Here is a 20,491-nt window from a genome sequence, read left to right as displayed (position 1 = left end):
TCCCTGCAAACTGCCTGGGAGCTTTTCCCAGATTAGAGTGGGAGGCAGTTCAGGGAGATAAGACCTGAAGGGGTGATGGGGAACACCATGGTGGGCCCAGATGGCTCTCCTGCAGAAACAAGTTGATGGTGCTCTGGATCTAAGCCAGAAGCGCTCAGGGTACTTCAGCTCCTCAGAGAAAACACAGGGAAGAGGGAGGTAGAGGGCAGCTTTGCTGAAGGAGTATCCAATTCTCAGGGTTCCCTGTCCATGCCTGGGGCCAGGCTTCTTAGGCAGGTGTGATTGATAGACGCTGATGGGAGTCAGCTCTTTTCCCCTCATCCCGAGTTCCCATAACCAGGGCAGGGCCACATGGGTGGAGCCCGCAGCTCTGTGTTCATGCGGTCATGCTTAGGAGGGTGAATTGGAGAGGCAGGACGGTGGTATGGCTGAAAGTCAGGTTCTGGAGTTCAGGCCCGTGTTAGCCATGGGACCTAGAGACATGAGTCACTTCTCGTGGTTCTTCAGCTACAAATCGTTTTTAAATAAATACTTAAGCGCCTAACTGAGTACTGGTTGTCATTACAAGTACTTTTATAAAATTAACCTGTGCAGTCCTCACAACGGCCCTCTGAGATTGCTGTTGCTGTTGTAGTTGCTGTAGTTTTGCAGGTGAGGGATTTGAGCCAGGAAGAGGTTTGCTCCCATGGCACCAGGACACTCACACTGGCAGCCATAGTGTACTGCCCTGATGGTAGTTCCTATTCAGTGTTATTCTGAAGATTTTAATGATCTATATAAAATACATAGTATGTGATAAATGTTAGCTAATATTGTCCCTTATATCTTTCTAAAAATAAAAGAAAGTATATTTTTCTGACCAAAAATATAATTAGAAAGCTTTATAAATACAAGGGAAAAAGCCCCTTATTTTACTGGGCCTTTTACTATTGCTTTTATTGGTAAGGAAATTATATTAAATTGGGACTGCCCTGGGAAATGCAAAGTATGAAGTCTGTGCACTTACAAAGTGCACCACCTCTTGGGTGGTGTTTGGCACTTGTTACCTGCGGGCTGGAATCTTGTGGTGGCACAAGACTCTCATTCTTCACTATGGTCTACTCTTAGAAAGGCTTTGAGTCTGAACAGAGTATAGCTGCCAACTGGTGCCTACCCAGCACTGAACTGGGACTCAGCCCCTGACCCCCTTTACCCAATGGTGTGGCCCCTCAGATGTCTTATTGTCTCTGCAGGTAACTCTGGACCTATCCCAGCACCAAGGCATGGTGGTGCGCAGGGTCTTGAACACAGAGGGCAATGTGGTGAACAAGTTTGGTGTCACTGACTTCCCGTCTTGTTACCTGCTGTTTCGGAATGGCTCTGTCTCCCGAGTCCCTGTGTGAGTACTTTGTCTCCCTGCTCTCTCTCCCTCCTGTGCTCATTCTGCCTGCTGCCTGCCTGCCTAGAGAGGACACAGCCCTAGCAGACAGATCCTTTCTCCCTGGAGATTCTTTGGAGGACAGGAGAAGCAGATGTCTGCCCTCTGTGTGGGACAGGGCCCTATGGCCTCCACAGCTCAGAAGTCCTGCCTCAGTCCTGACTGCTTCTACACCACCCACACCCAGCCGTGATCCTGTTTCCCATCCTTCCCTATCCGCAGACAGACTCATTGGCAGGCTTCAGGCCTGGCAAGGACTCAAATATGCCTGACCCTCCCTCCCTTTGGTTTTCTAATTGCAGAAAAGTTCATTAGGATCCAGACAATAGCTTGTTCCAAAATGCTGAGAGAAAACAATCAGGCTAGCCTCAGCCCCACTGTCAGGCTCCTGCTGCTGAATGGCCTGTTAAATGGCGCCAGATGGTGCCTTGGTGCCCTCCCTGGGCAGATGATTGATGTCACCCTGGCCCCACAGGCAGCAGCTCGAGGGCAGGGTGATCCAGGCTCGCCTGAGGTGCCCAGTGAGTCGCCCCTCGGGGCCATTAGTGCCATCCTACACTGACACTGGGCACGGTGGACACTTGCCCTTGCTCTGGCCCAGATCACCAGGCAGCCCTGGAGCAGGCCTGTCAGAGACTCAGGAAGCACGATGGCCATAGGGGGATGGTAGGGCTAGATTCTGGGCAGGCCCAGAAAGTGCCAGTCCTGGTGGGGACAAGAAGCATTGTTTCCTCACTTGGAGTTGGTGGAGGGGAAAATTGTTTGTGACGATGCTGCTCCCAAGCCATCTGCTCATCGATAAATGCTGGGCCAGGACGGTGGAGTGGAAAGCAGAGTTTCCTGATGTCAGCTCCCATGGGCACTGCAGTGCACTGCTGCTGGGCATGGTGTTTCTTCTGCCCCGTGGCCTGAGCCTGGTGAGGGGAGTTTGTGCTCAGGTGAGGTTTCTTGCCCTTGAGGACTCCTCTGTATCAGAAGAGAGAAACCAAGAGATTTGGAGGATCCTGGTAGTTCTTTGCTGTTGTTATTAAGATTACTTAATCCTTATCAAACTCCCTTAACTTCCTCCGGAAGAAATGCCACCTCATGACACCGCAGAGCAGGCTATGAGGGGGGCTGCCTTGAGATTGGTGCCTTCTGGAGCCTTGGGTCTGTGGGGAGGGGAGTCAAGCCCAGCCATCCCTGTCCATGGGCAGGACTAACACCGTGCCCAGAGGGGCCCACTTCCCTGCCGGTGCCTGTCCCACACCCTCCTGACCTGGCCCTCCTGGATATAGCTGCTTTTCCAGATGGTTTCCTGCAACAGTCTTGTATCCCAGAGGCTTTCCCTAGTGTGCAGTGAATGAGAAGGTTGATGTGAGGCCTGGGAGTCCCACCTTTGACCTCCAAAACAAGACGGAACCAAGTTTGTAAACTTCTTCATAAGCCCTTCTGTCACCCTGCTTCATTCTGACATTGATCAGCCTCCCTGTGCCCTCTTCCCCACAGGCTGGTGGAATCCAGGTCCTTCTACACTGCCTACCTGCAGAGGCTCTCTGGGCTCACCAGGGCGGCTCCCCAGACCACAGCTGTACCTACCATTGCTGACAAGGTAGCACCCACGGTGTGGAAATTGGCCGATCGGTAAGGCCATGTCCCGTTTTCCACTTACCCCCTCCCCCTCTGTGACAGACACTGTCTTGCCCGTCCAGTTCCTGTCATAGGTATAGCATCTGCTGTTCTGAGCCTATGCTCCCCCATCCCCAAGGGCTGGTCTTGGCCTTTGGGGGTGCCCAGCTGCTGGCCATGCATAGGAGAGCCTTGCTGTGTGAGTTAGCTGGTGGCCTCAGTGTCTGCTGACTGGGCCCCATGCCGTACGTATGTAGACACTGCTGAATAGCATACATGTCCCTCACAGTGGAGGGAATACTGTCCAGCACCCACCTGGCTGAAGCTAAACTCTATTCAAGAATAAGTAGATCAGCTTGGAAGGATACTCAGCGGCCTGCAAACCAACTCCCCACCCAACTCCCCATCCCTGCTAGGAAGATGCCCACCTCACTGGAATGCCTCTGGTGTCAAGGAAAAGTAATTTTTCCAGGTAGTTCATATCTTTGTGCATGGTTGTAAGCATGAGAAAGCTGCTATTATCTCTTAAGCTCCTTGGCTTTGCTCCTGTAGTAGACATCCTGTTTGCTGGGCAGGGAGATGGTGCTGTGGACCTCTGCTCTGGCACCCAGCTCTGTACCAAGGGGAAATATCTGTGTAGCTCAGAGCGGGGTCAGGAAAGTGACCTCCATGAGAGGGCTGAACAAGAAACTTGTGGGAAGGTCCTAGAAGGGTTTCAAGAAGGAATTTGCATCTAGCATATGGGATTTAGGGTGGTGGGGACCCATGGAGAGGTTTTTAGTAATCAAGGGAGAAGGAAAGAGAAACCAAGAAGTGGTAGTGGTCATTATGAGCATTCAAGTTATGATTATTTGCTCAGAACATAAAACAAAGCTCAACCTTTCACTGATGGTCTGATGAGTGAGCTAGAGAAGTTATGATTATATGATAATTATTACACATTAGTATAATAGCTGATGTGCCCAGCTCTGTGCTGGGGACCTTCCTTACATTATCTCATGCAGTGAGAGTCCCTTCTTGAGGCAGAAACAATTATGGAGAGAAAAACTGAGTGCCAGGGACACCAGAGTGGGCAGAGGGGACTTTGCCCTGAGAGGCACTCACCATGCTGACCTGGTTGCTTGTGTTGTTGACACTGTGCACCTATAGGAGGCAGATGAATGGAGTGATTGTTTTATGTTCCAGGTGAGGCCACTGAGGCCCAGGGAGGAAAGCTGAATTGCTCAGGCTCTCAGAACTAGCTCGCCCTAGAGCTGAGGCCAGAACCAGGTGCCAGCAGAACCAGGTGCCAGGAGGCAGGGGTAGAGAAGCAGCCAGTGCTCGAGGGCCCTTCCCATCAGAGTCCTGAGCTGACCCCTGGGAGCATGATGGCATGGGGTGATGCTACCATCTGGATCCTTCAGTCCCTCCCCCCAGGGCTGGAGGAGGTAAGAAGTGGGGTCCCCTTGAGACCTGAGATGTGGCAGCTCTGAATACATCACAGCTCCTCCACCACACCAGTCCCCAGTCTTGGTGACAGCTAAACCTTTGGTGTCTCAAAGAGGGCCCAGCTTTTCCAGAGCTCTGTGTGTGCACTGTTGTCCTCAGAGGTCTTTGCTCAGAACACAAAACGAACGAAGCTCAGCCTTTCACTGATGGTGTGATGAATGAGTCAGAAAAAAGGACTGATTCTGGACCTGGAAAGGAGAAGTCCCTGCTCCCTGGCAGGAGCTACTGAGAGAATTTTACATCTTTACTTATATTTAATCTTCTTAGCAAGCTACCCATGAAAAATGTATTATTGTTCCTATAGTACAGATGAAGAATTGAGGTTCAGAGAAGTGAAGTTATTCACCCAAGCTTGCTCAGCAAATTGCTAGCAGAGCCAAGTGCTAATTTATAGGACTCTGTGACCATTAGCAATGCCCCTCCTCTTCTTTCCCTCTATTTCTGAATGCTCCTCCCTATCCCAGGCCCTGTGGTTAATTCCCTTTTCACTCTGCCTTCCTCTGGGTCCTCAGCTCCAAGGTCTACATGGCTGATCTGGAATCTGCGCTGCACTACATCTTGCGGACAGAAGTGGGAAAATTCTCAGTCCTGGAGGGGCAGCGCCTGGTGGCTCTGAAAAAGTTTGTGGCAGTGTTGGCCAAGGTGAGTGGGGCATGGCTTCCCTTGTCTGTAGTTCCTGATGTGATTAGTGTGCATGCCTGCAAACCTAGTCATGCCAGCCCCTCCTTCTAGGGGTTCAGGATCTGCACCCAACAGCTGCCCCAGCCTACCTGGGCTGCTACCCTCAGCCATATCCCACACCAGTACCCCACTGCCAGGGCTAGCCCATCCCATGCATGGGCCAGGTGGAGTGTTAAGGTCTGTAAATAAGTCAAAAATAACACCTGGTATTTTGCCAGACAAATGTTAGAGTTCGTAAACAAGTCTGGATGGTGCCTGGCAAAATGTCAGAGGGAGTGGTTTGAGAAGTAACAAAAGTGAGCCATTAAGTGTGGAGATTCCTTATTGGTTGACTGATGTATCTAGTTTATGCTAATTAAGATAAGCTGTGCAAAATGTATGAATAGCTCTGTTGTCCTACAATAAATGGCTCCTATTCCTGCTGCATCAATCTACAGAAGTTATTCGTCACCCCCCGGTTATTTTGCTGCAGCCGGACTGCGGCAGTGGAGCACAGGGACCAGCTGTTCAGTGACTGTGTCATTCTTCTGCCCACCCTTCAGCCCCAAAGTGTGGCATCTCACTCCGTGTTGGGATCGCTGAGAAAGTAGGACCCCTGGGTTACCATAGTGAAAAAGAGAATTACTTTTCTTGTCTTCCTTCTTGTCTGGCTGAGGGTCCAGGACCCTGGCCTTAGCACTGTCTTCCTCTTTCCTGGGAGGAGGCATGCTGATTAGGATGGACTTCATGTCCCAGGGATGATGCCCCAGGGACCTCAGAGCCCAGCTTCTTCTCATAGGGGCATTGGGCTGACTGTTGGTTTGGCCACCCTAAGCCCTGGACTGCTGATCCAAGCTGCCCTGCTTGGCACAGGTCTGCAGCCACTGTGTGCCTCCCCTTGGGAACTTCCTGTGCCTGTCCCTTTTCCCACCTCATCCAGAATGGCACTGAGAGGACCCTGTGAAGGAGATTGTAGCCCAAGGCAAGATATAGTCTTTGGCCCTCATAGAGGTTCATGCAGAATTAATCCATTCCAATAATGGAGATCTTTCCTCAGAGGCCTGAGAGCTGCCTGTTCCTCACCTCTTTGAGGCCTAAGGCAGACGGCCTGGCATTAGAGGGAGAATGGTCTAGGACCATTCTGTGTGCCAGCTTCCTGCCAGCCCTGAGAGGAACCTGTGTGTGCTTCCCCAGTGAGCCTCAGGAAAGGAGGAGGATGGCACCCTCGCACTGGACACAAAGCTGGTTTTCCGTTTGGCCCTTGTTGGGGTGGTTTGCAGCCGTATGAGGGGGAGGATGAGCCCCAGAAAGTGCCTGATATGGGCAGAGGCTTCAGCAGCCCAGCCTGCAGCAGGCGCTGGAAGTGAGTTTGTGAGGAAGGAGCCCTCCCTTCCCAGAAGCCTGTGCTCTCATGGGAGTGGCTGGCAGGACTGGCCACTGGGTGGCGTGTGGTCACCAGGGTTGCCCTGCTCCCTGTAGTCCAGAGCCTTTTACTTCATCCTTTCTTCTGACACTATGGCTTCAGAAGGCGGAAGGTGCCAAGCCAAGATGATGGGAAGGTAGTGAGGAATTCTGACTTTAGCTGGGACGCTGCATGAGCCCGGGACCCTGTGTGCAGGGAGCACACGAGGCTTGATTCTTTCCAGCCACTTCTCATAACACTTAAGGGCTTCCTCAGAGAAGGAAATCTGTAGTGGATTTTTCTGTTTGGTTATCATCCCTGTCTCTAGGATCCTTCTCTCAAATGGTTTTCTTAGCTTTTTTTTTTTCCTCTGCAGGTTTCTCAGGGTCATTGTCCTCTCCATATGTCTCTGTGTTTTTTTCTTCCCTATTTTTAATTGGTGCATTATCGTTGTACATATGGTTGGTTTGTTGGTACCTATTTGTACATGCACAATACGACGATATAATTGGGCAATGTCATTTCCCAGTATTCCCCTTGCCCTCCCTTCACCCTCCCCAGTCCCTTTCCTTACTCACTGATCTCCCTTTGATTTTCATGAGATCCCCTCACCTTTTTTTTTTCTTTTTCCTCTCTCTAGCTTCCACATGAGAGAAAACATATAACCCTTGACTTTTGTGATTTTATCTGACCTGCTGTACTGCTGTTTCCCTCCTTCTCCCCCATTTGTACATACATGCAAACACACACACACACACACACACACACACACACACACACACACTCTCACACTCTCACTCCTCCCTGGAGTCCTTGTGGCTTTAAAGTGCTGATACTAATAAGATTTGAGTTGACTTATTGTCAAAGTAGCTTTTCATGTTCCTCAGAGACCATTGGGAGTTACCATCAAGATTTGGATCTTGGCTCTAGGCCCCTGCGTTGGCCTATCCCCACTGGCAACCACTGGAATACAAATGAACAATCTTTTGCCAACCTCACCCCATCAGAAGACCAGCTGAAAAGAGGACATGTGGCCCGGGTCCCCAGCAGCCTTGAGATGTGGCACAGTGCGAGGCCTTTCTCCCAGTGGAGGCATGCGGCGTGGGGGTCAGCACCAAGGCCTGAGCCTTCCTGGGAGAGACCTGCAGGGCTCATCTCCACTTAGGCTCTCCTTTCTCCTCCCCTTTCTCAGACCTTAACCAGGTGCCCCAGAGCAAAGGCAGTAAGGAATCCATGTTTGTACTCTAGGTAGAATATTTTCTTGGTGGTTTTGGAATGAGAAGAAAACCCCACCTTAGCCCACTTCTAATAGGCCCTGCCCTCTGCAGGATTGTGAGACTCTGGTAGAATTGCTTTTCACCTTTCGATTTTCACCTGTCCTCCTCACAGTATTTCCCTGGCCAGCCCTTGGTCCAGAACTTCCTGCACTCAGTCAATGACTGGCTTAAGAGGCAACAGAAAAAGAAAATTCCCTACAGTTTCTTTAAAGCTGCCTTGAACAGCAGAAAAGAGGTGAGTCTCGGGGGTAGTGAAAACCTTCTCCCCAGGCTTGATACTTTTGGGAATTCAGGTGGTGAGCACTGTAATCTCCCACCTCTTCCACTGTTGGCATTCTGGTGATCTTTACATTAATACTTGATAGACTGCTGTTTACTGAGCCCTACACATATATCTCAATTAATCCTCATAAATTAGTGGAAGGTAGATTTTGTTCCCATTTAGCAAATGAAGAAACAGAGATTAAGAGTTATCTGGGATCCTGTAGTGCTGGTTAGTGTTTGGGCTAGGATTGAAAAACGGTGAGGCACCAGAGTTTCTAGCTGCCACTGTGCACCTCCTTCGAGGTTGTTGCCCTCCTTGGCATTGCCTCTGCAGTACTACCTCTCTAGGCTTCTGCACACTGGATCACTACAGCCTTATAATAAATGCAGACCTTATAATAAATAGAGTTTAGGGTGTCAAAGCTTGGGGGAACCTGATTTTTTACACATGGGGAGTTGAGGCTAGGATGAGGGTGTGACTTCATTTGTGTCATCTGCCGCCTTGGATGGGTGGCTGGTGGGAGGAAAGTGCCAGCTCTGAGGCGATCTGTGCTGAACTTGCAGTCTCCTGGAAGCTTCTTTCTTAACCCCTGTTCCCAGCCTTTGCTCTCCATCGTGCACTCACTCACACTCGTATGTGCTCCTTAGGACACTGTTCTTGCCAAGAAGGTGAACTGGGTTGGCTGCCAGGGGAGTGAGCCACATTTCCGGGGCTTTCCCTGCTCCCTGTGGGTCCTCTTCCACTTCCTGACTGTGCAGGCAAGTCAGCAAAGCATAGACCACTCGCAAGAGCCAGGTAAGTCCAGGGTCTGACCCATGGCTGTGCTCCTCTTGCCTTGTCCTGTTCTCCCAGGGATAGGTGGTAGGACTGCTCCCTGCCGCCCATATTTAGGGAATGGGTCAGAGACAGCCTTGGGGCTCCAGCGGGATCTCTGCATTGGAAGCTGGCCACACACAGCCAGAATGGGACTGGTCCCAAATTGAAGGACTTTGAGAATTCACCTAGTCTGATCCCCTGCCTCTGGGATGATACCCCTCAGACTGGGGCATGAGGCTGCTGCTTGGCTTTGTTAGGGCTTATAGCTTGCTTTGTTTTTAATCCTCATGAAACATTTGTGATGCTGTTTTTTGTACTCTTATAAAGAAAGAAGTTCATCGTGTCTGTCTGTTGTAGTCTACAGAACTGATACTGTGCCTTGTGAATAATGTGATTGTTTCCCCCTAAAAAATAATTTTCCTGAGGAAGATGGAGAATCACATTTCCCCTGCTGCCCTGCTCCGTCCCCAGGCCACACAGCTGGGCTCTGGTGACCTCCATGCCATACACCTGCTTTTAACACTGTATGGGTGACCATCCAGTTCAGTACACATCTCCTGAGAGCCAGGTTTAATCAGGCACTGGCTCCTCTTGGAGGGTTCATAGAGACTGTCACTGTTCTCAGTGGAGGGTGTGGCAGGGTAGACAGAGGGCCCTGCTGCGTGTCAGGGCTAAGAGCCCAGGGAGAGAGAAGGGGGACCCTGCACTATTGGAGGGCAGGGCTTCACAGGGGAGGAAGAGCAAGGGAGATGGGTGGATGGGGGTTCAGCTTGAAAAGAGATGCTCCCAGACAGGGGGAACAGCCTGCTGGAGGCAGAGTGAGCTCGTGGGAAGCCAGAGTCAGTGGATCCATCTGTCCATACTTAGGGAGGATCCCCACGGTGCCAGTCACTGCCATAGGTCCTAGTTACACAATAGCTATGAGGCACTAAATCCCTGCCTTTAGGGTCCAGTAGTCTAGTGACAAGAGTGTTCACTCCAGGGGCAGTAAACAAAATTAGATCACTTGCAGTTAATGGTGAAGGCTGTGAGGAGGATAAAGCAAAGCGGTGTGTGCAGGGTGCTGTGTGTAGACGCCCCAGCTGGGGAGGTCTTCTCTGAGGAGGTGCCCCGTGCTGAGATCCTCATCAGAGGGAAGCAGGCATGGGCATCTGGGAAGAGAACCTTCCAGGCTGTCTAGTTGGCTCAGGCAGCCGTGACAGATTCCGCAGGCTGGGTGCTTGCAATTCTGGAGGCTGAACTCCAAGATCAAGGTGTGGCAGGCTTGGCTCCCTCAGAGACCTCTCCCCTTGCTGGTGGTTGTCACCTTCTGTGTCTTCACATGTCTCTCCCTGTCTGGCTTCAGAGTTCTTCTTCTTATGAGTACAACAGTCCTACTGGACTAGGTCCCACCTCAAACCTAATTTTACCTTAATTCATTAAAGACCTGTCTCCAAATACAGCCACATTCTGAGGTACTAGGGCTTCGGACTTCAAAATAAGACTTCTGAAGGGACACAGTTCAGCTCATAAGACAGGCTTAAAACCAGGCACCGGTGCAGAGAACAAGCTTGTATGTTTATAGCACCCAAGAAGGCCAGCGCGGGGCCTAGGAGTAAGGGAGCTGAGGCTGAAGGGGGTAGGCAAAGGAGGTGGGCGGGTGGGCATGGGGTCCTTGCTCAGGGCGGGTTTTCAATCATGGTTTCCCATTAAAGAAAACCACCAGACAGTTCCACAGGGGAGTGGACAAATGAGCAATGCTCTAGGAAGGCTGCTGGGTGGGCTACTGGGCAACCAGTTAGGAAGCTGTGGGTGTAGTTGAGGGGTGGACTGGATGTAGTTCCTGGTGTGCCGATGGAAGAGGTGGTCAGGCCCAGGAAGGGTTTGAAGGAACAGATGGGACCTGATGATGGACTGGAGGAAGAGGACCGAGTGGGCTTCAGGGCTTTGGAGCCTGAGCCCCTGTGGATGATGGTCATACGAGCCGAGTAATGGGAAGACTTCCGAGGGGGGAGCAAAGTCAGGGGTCTGGCATATGCCTTTCAGTCGTCTGAACAGAGGTGTGCACCATTGAGTCCAGGGTTCCTGGAGAGATGAGGATGGATCAACTTCGTGGTCATTAACACGCAGAGGACAGTTAAAGCCTCAGGGATGGATGAGTTCCCTAGTGGGAAAAGAGAGAAGAGCATTGAAGAAGGAGCCCTGGGCCCAGCACCACCCAGACCACCACTAGGTGTGCAGGAGCCAGCAAGAGAGCCTGAGGAAGGGAGGCCATTGAGACTTCAAGAGGACCTCCAAAACAGTGTTTCAGGGACGAGGGTATAATCAGCTGAGTGAATGCTGCTGGAGGTGGCCCAAGATGAGACTGCCTCTGGCAAGAGGTGTTTCAGAGGATGGCACAGTGACGGCTGAGGAGTGCAGATGGTGAGGGACTAGATGGGTGACCTTCAAGGAGACCCGGGGCATAGGAGTTTGGGAAGAGGTGGGGTCACCTCTAACGTGACTCCTGGAAGGGGAGAAGTAGGCAAGGAGATGCTGGACCCTTGTCACACAGGTGGGGTATCTGTGAGGAGATGACTTCGGCAGAGCTGGGGAGGACAGGCAGTGGGGAAGGGAGCCGTGGTGAGGCCTGCAGGGGCAAGCACCCCAAAGGACCCTGCGCATGGCATTCCCCTCTCCCTGCAGCCCCAGGCCAGGAGGTCCTCCAGGCCATCCGGAACTATGTGCGCTTCTTCTTCGGCTGCCGGGACTGCGCTGACCACTTCGAGCAGATGGCTGCTGGCTCCATGCACAGGGTCCAGAGCCCGGATGAGGCCGTTCTCTGGCTCTGGTCTGGCCACAACAGGGTCAATGCTCGCCTCGCAGGTAAGGCAGGGCCATCTCCCAAAGCCGCAGGCATCTATGGTTAGGAAGCAGGTACTTCAGGATTGGGGGCCAGAGATGGGGGACTCTCACTGCCACCTTGGTAACAACTGTGCTTCTCAGCTCACAGAGCCCTTTCACTGCTATGCCAGTTCTGCCAACCAATGCTGTATGGTTAAGAGCCATTTTCTAGATGAGAAAACTGAGGTTGTGACACCATAAGACCCTGGTCTTCCAAGACTATTGATGTCTTTCCCCTGCACTAGAGCCCCTCTGTAAGCCTGTCCCCGTCTCTTCTGCCTCCCCTATCCTGCTTTCTGGCTGGTGGCGCCTCACTGTAACTAACAGGGAGGAGAGAGCGGGCTTTTCCACTCAAAGGACAGGACGCATGATAGAGTGGGCTAGAGAAGAAACAGATGCCAGGGATTGGTTCCTACATGGGCGGCCTTGGCTTCTGCTTCCTGACGTACAGTGCTTTCCTTCCCTGTGCTGGAGTCTGGTGGGTCCTACAGGCAAAAGCTTTAAATTCTAAGGACAGCAGGTGGGAAGGGAGCCATCTGTGGACAGGAGGCTGCAGTGTGTGGAGAGGAGTGCTTGGCTGTGACAGGCCTGCCCCACCCCCGGGGGTGGAGCAGGTTAAAGGAGCTGAACAGAGCAGGTGCACTTGGTGTGCTCTCCTGGGGCTTCCTGGTGGACTTAGAAGATGTGTCCCTGTCTTCTCCACCGCCCCTTCCACATGCCCCACCCCTGCCACCAAGTGTTCCATTTGACCCTCCAGCCCCATCGCTCAGCAAGCTCCAGCTGCTGCTGGAGGACTGGGATCCAAGGGCCCCCCCAGGGACCAGGAGCAAGTGCTGTTTCGCCCTATTTGGTGGGATCTTTTCAGATCCTACTGACAGTTAGCAGGTACATACTGCTCATTGTGCCAGCCTAATCCTGATTGGTTGCTGCATCCTGGGGCTTTGCTTACTGATTCCCATCACTTGCCTCTGTGGCTGTCTCCTAGCAGTCCACAACCTCTTTTCTTGTTAAAACTATCAGGAGAGATGCTTCCTACAAGAAGGATAGGCTTATAGGCATCCCTGAGTAGTGCTGGGCCTGAATCTGGTGGCAGGCCACCTGGGGTCCTCATAGCTACAGCTCCACACTCTGCCCAGCAAGTGCCCCCAGGCTCCCCACACCTGCCTCAAGCTTCCTGCCTGCCTACCCTGAGGCTGCTGTATAGAAGGAGCACTTGTGGAATTGCCCTGAGCAGTGAGCTCTTACCTTAAAACATCTTCTCTTTAATCATAAAAAGTCATAGAGTTTCACTGTGTAAAATTTGGAAAATTTCAGAAAAATGGGGGAGAGAGGTGATAAATACTAAAAATGGGGGAGAGGGGTGATAAATCTATTTTGTACCAGAGTACAAAACAGATCATTCCAAGATTTTTTGCCCTTTCCATGTCTGGTCCAGAATGTAAACTGGCAACAGAACCACAAAGGGGTAAAGTGGGCCAGGTCACCCCTGGGAAGTGGCTGAAACCACAGAGTGCCAGGTGTGGTGGGCGGGAATCCTCATGTGATGGGTGCCATGAGCCAGGCTCTTGGGACTTTCCACCTGCAGCTGTCACCTCCATCCTTTGGAAGACATGGTGAGCCCTTTTTGCAGAAGAGGAAGCTGCTGTTCTGAATGAAGGAAGTCTGGGCTCCTGGGCAGGCCCAGAGTCACAGCCTGCCCGTGTATGCTTCCCTCCCCAGGTGCCCCCAGTGAAGACCCGCAGTTCCCCAAGGTGCAGTGGCCACCTCCTGAACTCTGTTCTGCCTGTCATAATGAACTCAGTGGGGAGCCTGTGTGGGACCTGGGCGCCACCCTCAACTTCCTCAAGGCCCATTTCTCCCCGCAAAACCTCGTTCTGGACTTTCCTTCGGCTGGGCCAGCCCCCCGAAGGGGTGCACAGAGTTTGGCAGCTACCCCAAAGCTGGGGATGGGAGTGCTGGAAATGGTGACCAGAAATTCAACACTGGGTCCTGAGCAGGCTGAGCCCAGAGAGTCCCCTGGAGCTGCAGTCCCAGATGTCCCAGCTGAGAGACCTGAGGCCAGTGGCAACCCAGAGCTGCCTGCTGGCCTTGCGGTGAGCACAGCTGCTCCTGAGCACATGGAAGAGCTCCAGAGTGGTGTGCCGGAGCAGCCCCAGGAGCAGCGACACTTCAACAAGCGAGACACCAGGGAGCTGTTGGCTGGGGCCTGGTCTGAGGAGAACCACAGAGGCCCTGCAGCACTGAGGCAAGGAGGCCGAGGCTTCAAGCAGCTAGCCCACATCCCTGAAGGGGAACCAAAGGCTCTAGCGGTGTCAGGCCACGGCCAGTGGCTGCAGGTGCTAGGAGGGGGCTTCTCCCACCTGGACATCAGCCTCTGTGTGGGGCTCTACTCCCTGTCCTTCATGGGCTTGCTGGCAGTGTATACCTACTTCCGGGCCAGGATGAGAGCCCTGAAGGTCTATGCTGGTCACTCTGCAGCCTGAACCATTCAGCTTGTGAGGGGCAGGAAAGAGAGCTGCCATCTCTTGGGCTCTTCTGGCCCCTTGCCCCCTTACCTTCTTCCAGCCTCTGCCCCTGTCCAGCCCAGGAGGGTGGGAAGTCCAGGAAAACCAGTTGCTCAGGTGGACCCCCTGGGTCTGCTGGGAAGGAGAGTTCCATAGACACAAAAGACAGGAGCAGGTCCAGGTGCATTGCCCTGCGGCAGGAGGGCAGCCTCTGGCGTGGGGCTTAGGCGCAAGCCCTGGCCTCTACACCACATTCCTGTTTTCCAGCTTATTTGAAGCCCTGCCTGGTTCTTGCTGAAGCCTCAATTTCTTCTGTTTGGTCCTAGCCCTAAATTGGGGCAAGTGAGCCTAGAATTTCCAAGGTGTCTCATCTAGAGGAGGGCTGCCCAGGCTGGGTGGGCTGAGTGGACCTCCTCACTGCATTCCAGGGTTCCATCCACCCCTCTCCCTCTGGACGCAAAGAGGTCTCTACACCTGAAAAAAAAGGGGGGGGCAACCACCTCAGACCCTTTCTGGCCTGCCCAGCCTTTAGCTCCTCAGATCTGCCTGGGGCTCTTGGCTTGGGATGGGCTTGGGGGGACTGGAGGCTTCTGGAAATAATGCTTTCTAGGTGAGGATATCTGCTGCAAGAAGAGTGTAGGTTGGGGTTGGTGTGGCCTTGCCCCACTGGGAAGGTGACAGTTGCTGGGCTGAAGGTATGTGGCTTAATTGGTGGCCTGAGGGGGTGGTGGTGGTAGGGTGTGGGGAAGGGTGCTGGATCTTCAATGCCAAGGCACTTAGCTGTGTCTTCTCCCCACTGGGCTCTACCCCTCTCAGCTGGGTCTTTTTTTTTTTTTTTTTTTTGGGTTTCCATGCTAACCTTCAGATGTGGAGGGCGCTGAGCTGACAGGGGAGTGTCCTGTCTTTCAGGGTTCCACCTCCCAGGGATAGAGGTTTAAAGGGTCTGAGGAGGACGGGCTGTACACATGCTGATTCCCACTCCCCACTGCTTGGGGGAGGCTACGGAATAAATCATTCTTGCTAAGCCAGCGCCTGTGTGTTCTTTCACTTGCTCCTTGGAGACCAGGAGCCAGGTCTGGGCAGGATGCATAGCGCCCAAGCTTGCCTGTACACAGCCAGCATACAGTTCCCAGCAAGGATGAGAACACGGGAGATGTACCCACTGCCAACAGTGCTCAGGGGCCCTACAGTCTCCATAGGCCTTGGCATGGGCCTGAGTGATGTGCAGCCATCCTCCTGAACTCTCCAGCCCTCCCTGCCCAGGGCCCTGAGGAGGTTGTGTGCACCTGGCTCAGCTCCTCCTGGAGGGAGGGCTTGTTTATCTGGGCTGGCCTAGGCTGGCTGCTCAGTAGGGAGGGGTCTCAGATTAGAGAGCTTGCCCCTAATCCAGCCTGCCTGGTTTTACAAGGATCAGAGCAACTGGTAATGAACCTCATTAAGGGGGAGCAGGAGCCTCAATCGGATTTGGGGTTTTCTCTGTCATCTTCACACAGCTCAGTTGGCCTCTGCATGGGTGGAGCAGGTGAAAGGCCAAGGACACCCCCTGTATTGGGGCAGCTGTGGGGGAGGTAGGCAGGGGTCTCTGTCCCTTGTTCCTTGCTGTGTCATCTGATCTCTTTAGCTCCTGGGGTGGTTTCTCTCCTTCAGCTGGGGTCATCCACCTGCTCGCTCCGTCCTGGGCAGGCTCTCTAGGACCTGGCTGGGAATCAGAGACCCACAGGCCCGCACATGACCAAGTAGGGTGCAGGAAGCTCCCAGGCACAATAGCAAGGACAGGGTTCTGTTAGCAAGTCCTGGATTTTTCAGGGGCCATATTTCCAAAACCATAGCCTGATGTTTAGGTCTGGGGCTCTGCTGGAAATGCTGGTGTGACTGCCCCAGGCAAAATGTCTGTCCACAGGGCCAGACAAGAAACTGGACCTTATTTGGGACCCACTTAGTGGTGTGGATTTGTGTGTCACAGTGAGCTTCTTTTTGCCCTGTCCCAGTCCCTCTGATTGATAGATGGGGCGGGACTCCTCAGCAGAATCGCTGCCTTTCACTTTGATTTCCCCAGGGCTCTTGTCCACAGCTTCGATAAGCCAGCCTGCGACCAGCTGGTCCCCTCCCCAACACAGGCTGCCAAACAGGGACCTGGGCTCACTGTGTCTTTCTAGGTTTTTTCTCTGTCCCTTAGGAGGCTTCCATGACAGAAGAGGAGGTCCCCAGAGGAGCCCTGTAAGCAAAGGCTTCTTTTGGGGGACCCAGACAAAGACATGAGCCTCTGTCCAACATAACCTCCTGAAGGATTCAGGGACAATTTCCTCAAGATAGCAGCGGAGCTGGGTGGGAAGGGTGAGTGGGTGTTAGCAAGGAAAACGGGGGAAGTCTGGCCAAAGGCAGAGGGGGAGCACGTGCCCTGCTCAACAAAGAAAAATGGGAATAGAAAAAAGGATTCCAATAAAGGGCTTTCTTTTTTTTTAAGTTTTAAGGATTAGCTCAATGCCCTGTTGGGCTAAAGGCTGGGGATAAGACAGGAGCGACCTGCCCCCAGTGTGACAACAGAGTTTGCCAGGAAAGGACTCCAGATTTTGAGAAGTGTCCTCTGGAGGATGGAGAGCAGCAGGGAGGACATCAGGGGAATGTCTCCCTGGCCCAGGTGTGAACCAGAGTGGAGGGAGGGGGGCTGGGTGACAATGTGCAGGTGCACAGGGACCACAGCCTTAGGGACCTTCACTTGGTTCTGCATCTTGGGGGACCAAGCAGGCGTCTGCCTTTGGCCAGACTCCTCCCTAGAAGTCTTGGCATGAACCAGGGAGCACAAGTGCTGGTGGGCACAGAGGGAGCCCTTAAATCTGGCCTTGGAGATGGGGAGGCAAGTCCAGCCTTCAAGAGAATGGACTCTGGCATCTGACATCCAGGTGTGAGCCCAGCTCCTGACACTGGCTGTGTGACTTTAGGTCCCCTGTCAGTGACAATCAACTACGAAATTTCCAGACAGTTGTTCCATGCTGGGCAAACAGTAAGTGCTCAATGATGGTAGCCCACTGTTTACGTCCAGTTTCTGTCTTACTAAAACAAAGGGCCCCGTGTGCTGCGGGGGGGGGGGGGGGGGGCTTTCACACAGGATATTCTGTGAAGGTGTCCCTAGAGTTGTGCCTCCAGGTGCCAGCCCTTGGGCCACCACATTAGGTACTATTGTCCAGGGTTCAGGGAAAGCGTTCAGTGGAAATAATGCCACCCTGCTCCCGTCCACCTCCGCAGAGGTGGAGCTCTTCATGAGGCGGGCTTTAAGAAGCTTTGGAGTTTGTTTCTATCTACAAAATGTTTATACTACTGCAGAATCAATAATTACCAGTTTTAATCTTGGCACTCATTTAAATCTCATTTAATCCCCCAACAGCCCTAGATGAAGAAATTGAGGTTTAAGGAGATTAACAAATGTCCTATACCCTTTATCTCCACCCAAATAAATAAATTTGCCTTTGTTCACACAAATGGCAAGAGATGGATCTAGGTCTTGAACCCAGATCCGCCCTCTCAACCATCAAGCTCTGATGTACGATTCTCTTCATATTCTGTTCCATTTAGAGCAGTTACAGAATTCTCTCTGAGACTCTGGTGGTGTTGGAGCTGAACATGCCAGTCCTGTTTCCTTCCAATAAGAACATTAACTACTCTTTTGGTTTTCTAAATTTTTAGACTGGTGATTGGCACCTGACTGGAGTAAGTAGACCATTTGGGATGATTTCTGGGGTGGGTTGGGGGATGGCAGGCGTGGGTCACAGAAAAGAGTCAGGAGGTCACAGGGTACAGGTGGGGGCATCTGAGGATGCAGGACACAAGAGCCAAGGGGCAGTCTTTGGGGGAGTGAGGAAGACTCTCAGCAAGACTCACAAGAGCCAAGGGGCAGTCTTTGGGGGAGTGAGGAAGACTCTCAGCATCTACATGGATTCCGATTCTGAGGGATCTACCCAAGTGCTTCTCCAGCAGGACTTGAGGGCAAAGGCCTCCCCCTGCAGCCACCCAGTTCCTCCCAAAGACAGCAGCCTCCGGTGTTGCAGTTAAACTTCTCCACCTCTGCGTCCTGCGGCCTGCCTCTCACCCACCATGAAGGAGCAGCTCGAAGTTGGAAGGGACTGAAAATCTCACCCAGCCCGAATTTGCTCACAATGTCCCCACCAAGTTGTCAGTCCTCTCAAGGTTCTGGTGGTCTCAGAGTTCTGCCTTGGGGGCTATTGTTTACCACTGAGATTGACAATATGAATCATTTGGGGGCAAGTTCAGCTAAGATCCCACTTCCACACCAAATACCAAAACTCATGCAAAACCACAAAAAAGACAGGAAGGTGGGTCTGGGGTTGAGGCTCAGTGGTAGAGCACTCACCTAGCACGGATGAGGCACGCCATTCTCAGCAGCACATAAAGATAAATAAATAAAGGTACTGAGTCCATCTAGAACTAAAAGAGATTTAAGAAAACAAAAAGGAAAGCACAGTTGTATGCTTCACTTTTTTTTCTTTTCAGTTTTTTAAACCTTTTTAACTGATACATAAAAACATTAAAACTGTACATATTAATGGGATAATGTGATATTTTGATAGATTAATATACACTATGTAATGTTCATATCCATGTAAATGTATCCCTTCTATTATTTCTCTATGGTGAAAACTTCAAAAATCCTCCTCGCTTTGGAAATGCGCAGCACATTGTCCTTATGACTAGTTCACAATCTCGCTGTTTTTGAAAGCATGGAAACGACAGGAAATCAGGGCGAGACTTCACTCGACATCACTTCTTTAAAAGTAAGTTGAAATAGCAAACAAAATCAAATGGCTTATTGAATATTTAGTAACTGGAAAAGAAATCTTATTCTTGCACAGCAAGCAGTCTTAGAATGAGCTGGGCCTGCAGGACATAGGACCTGGAGATGTCCAAGAAGGACCCATTTCTATAAAATATATGTATATGCTTACATATAATTATATTTAATATATATATTTTTATAATATATAAATATATGGATATATTATGCCTATAATATAATTATATACATAAATTTTATATATGATTTTATATATAATATATATTTTATAATATAAAATTATACATGTGAGTATATAAATTTTATTTATTTATATATATATATATATATATATATATATATATATATATAAATTAGTCTGGAAGAATATACACCAAATATGAACACTAAGAGGGGTGCCCCAGTAGCCTGGTTCAAGTCTGGCTTAAATGTTGTTGAATTTTCTTGCAACAAAATAAGCCTTTTGAAAGGAAGATAAATACAGCCAACACTTATAGCTCAGTTGGTAGAGTGCTTGCCTTGCATGCACAAAGCCCTGGGTTCAATTCCTAGCACCACTAAACAAACAAACAAAAAGGTAACTGAAAGGAAGATGGATAGGATTAAAGGACCTTAACATTCTATTGTAAATAAGAAAAGCACTAAAGCCCCATTGAAAATAATGAGTCAAAGTATGAAAACCAAATGAGAGTTGCCACTCTTTGCCTATCCTGTTGGCAAAGATTCAATAAGTAACAACAATAATAGTGTTAGCCACAGTGAAGGCAAAGAGAAGTATCTGTTATCTATTGCTGGGTGAGAGCCTCTCCAGAACTTAGGTTTGGAACATCAGTGGTCTTAATTTTGCTCATGAATCTGCAACATGAGCAGAGCTCAGCAGAACAGCTGTCTGCCCATGCAGTAGTGAGTGGGACCACCTGGCAAGTGGGCACTGGTAGTCGACTGACTGGAAGCTTGGTTGGAGCTGAGGGCAGACACCTCACTCCTCTCCACATGGGTCTCTCTCCGTGGGATGCCCACAAATGGTGGCTGGACTCAAGGTCAGATCCAAAGACGACGAGGTGGATGTGGGAGCACTTTTACCTCCTATCCTCAGAAGTCACGTAGCATTACTTTTGCCATCCTTCATCCACTGAGGCAGATACGGTGGCTCCCCCAGGGTGCAGGTACAAAGGTCTACGCAGGTTCAAGGGGGATGTCCTTGGCTACACTGTTTGAAAAGGGCCTGAAAATGTTCTGGAAAACCATGTGAGACGGGAGATAATGTTGAGACCATTTTAAGAAACACAGTCTGCCCCCGAATCCTCTCAGATACTGTCAGTGGAGGCATAAATGGATGCAATTTTTCGGAAATATGTATAGTAATTCATAATGAAATGTAACTG

At 51.2% G+C, this 20,491-nt stretch overlaps 1 protein-coding gene across 1 annotated transcript in view; it reads left to right on the top strand.

The window, feature by feature from the left end:
* Positions 1 to 15,324, top strand: part of Qsox1 (quiescin sulfhydryl oxidase 1) — a 37,891-nt gene extending 22,567 nt beyond the window's left edge. Inside the window, exons 6-12 of the mRNA XM_026388511.2 lie at positions 1,233 to 1,378; positions 2,906 to 3,040; positions 5,026 to 5,155; positions 7,965 to 8,087; positions 8,765 to 8,912; positions 11,598 to 11,777; positions 13,515 to 15,324. Of these exons, the coding sequence (XP_026244296.1) occupies positions 1,233 to 1,378; positions 2,906 to 3,040; positions 5,026 to 5,155; positions 7,965 to 8,087; positions 8,765 to 8,912; positions 11,598 to 11,777; positions 13,515 to 14,278 (1,626 nt within the window). The 3' untranslated portion in view covers positions 14,279 to 15,324. The remainder of the gene's footprint in view (positions 1 to 1,232; positions 1,379 to 2,905; positions 3,041 to 5,025; positions 5,156 to 7,964; positions 8,088 to 8,764; positions 8,913 to 11,597; positions 11,778 to 13,514) is intronic.
* The last annotated feature ends 5,167 nt before the right edge of the window (positions 15,325 to 20,491 follow it).

Source organism: Urocitellus parryii, chromosome 9 (assembly GCF_045843805.1).
Source record: "Urocitellus parryii isolate mUroPar1 chromosome 9, mUroPar1.hap1, whole genome shotgun sequence".
In the NCBI taxonomy this organism is placed as follows: domain Eukaryota; kingdom Metazoa; phylum Chordata; class Mammalia; order Rodentia; family Sciuridae; genus Urocitellus; species Urocitellus parryii.
Note: the sequence above shows the minus strand (reverse complement) of the source record. Positions and strands in the feature narration are given on the sequence as shown.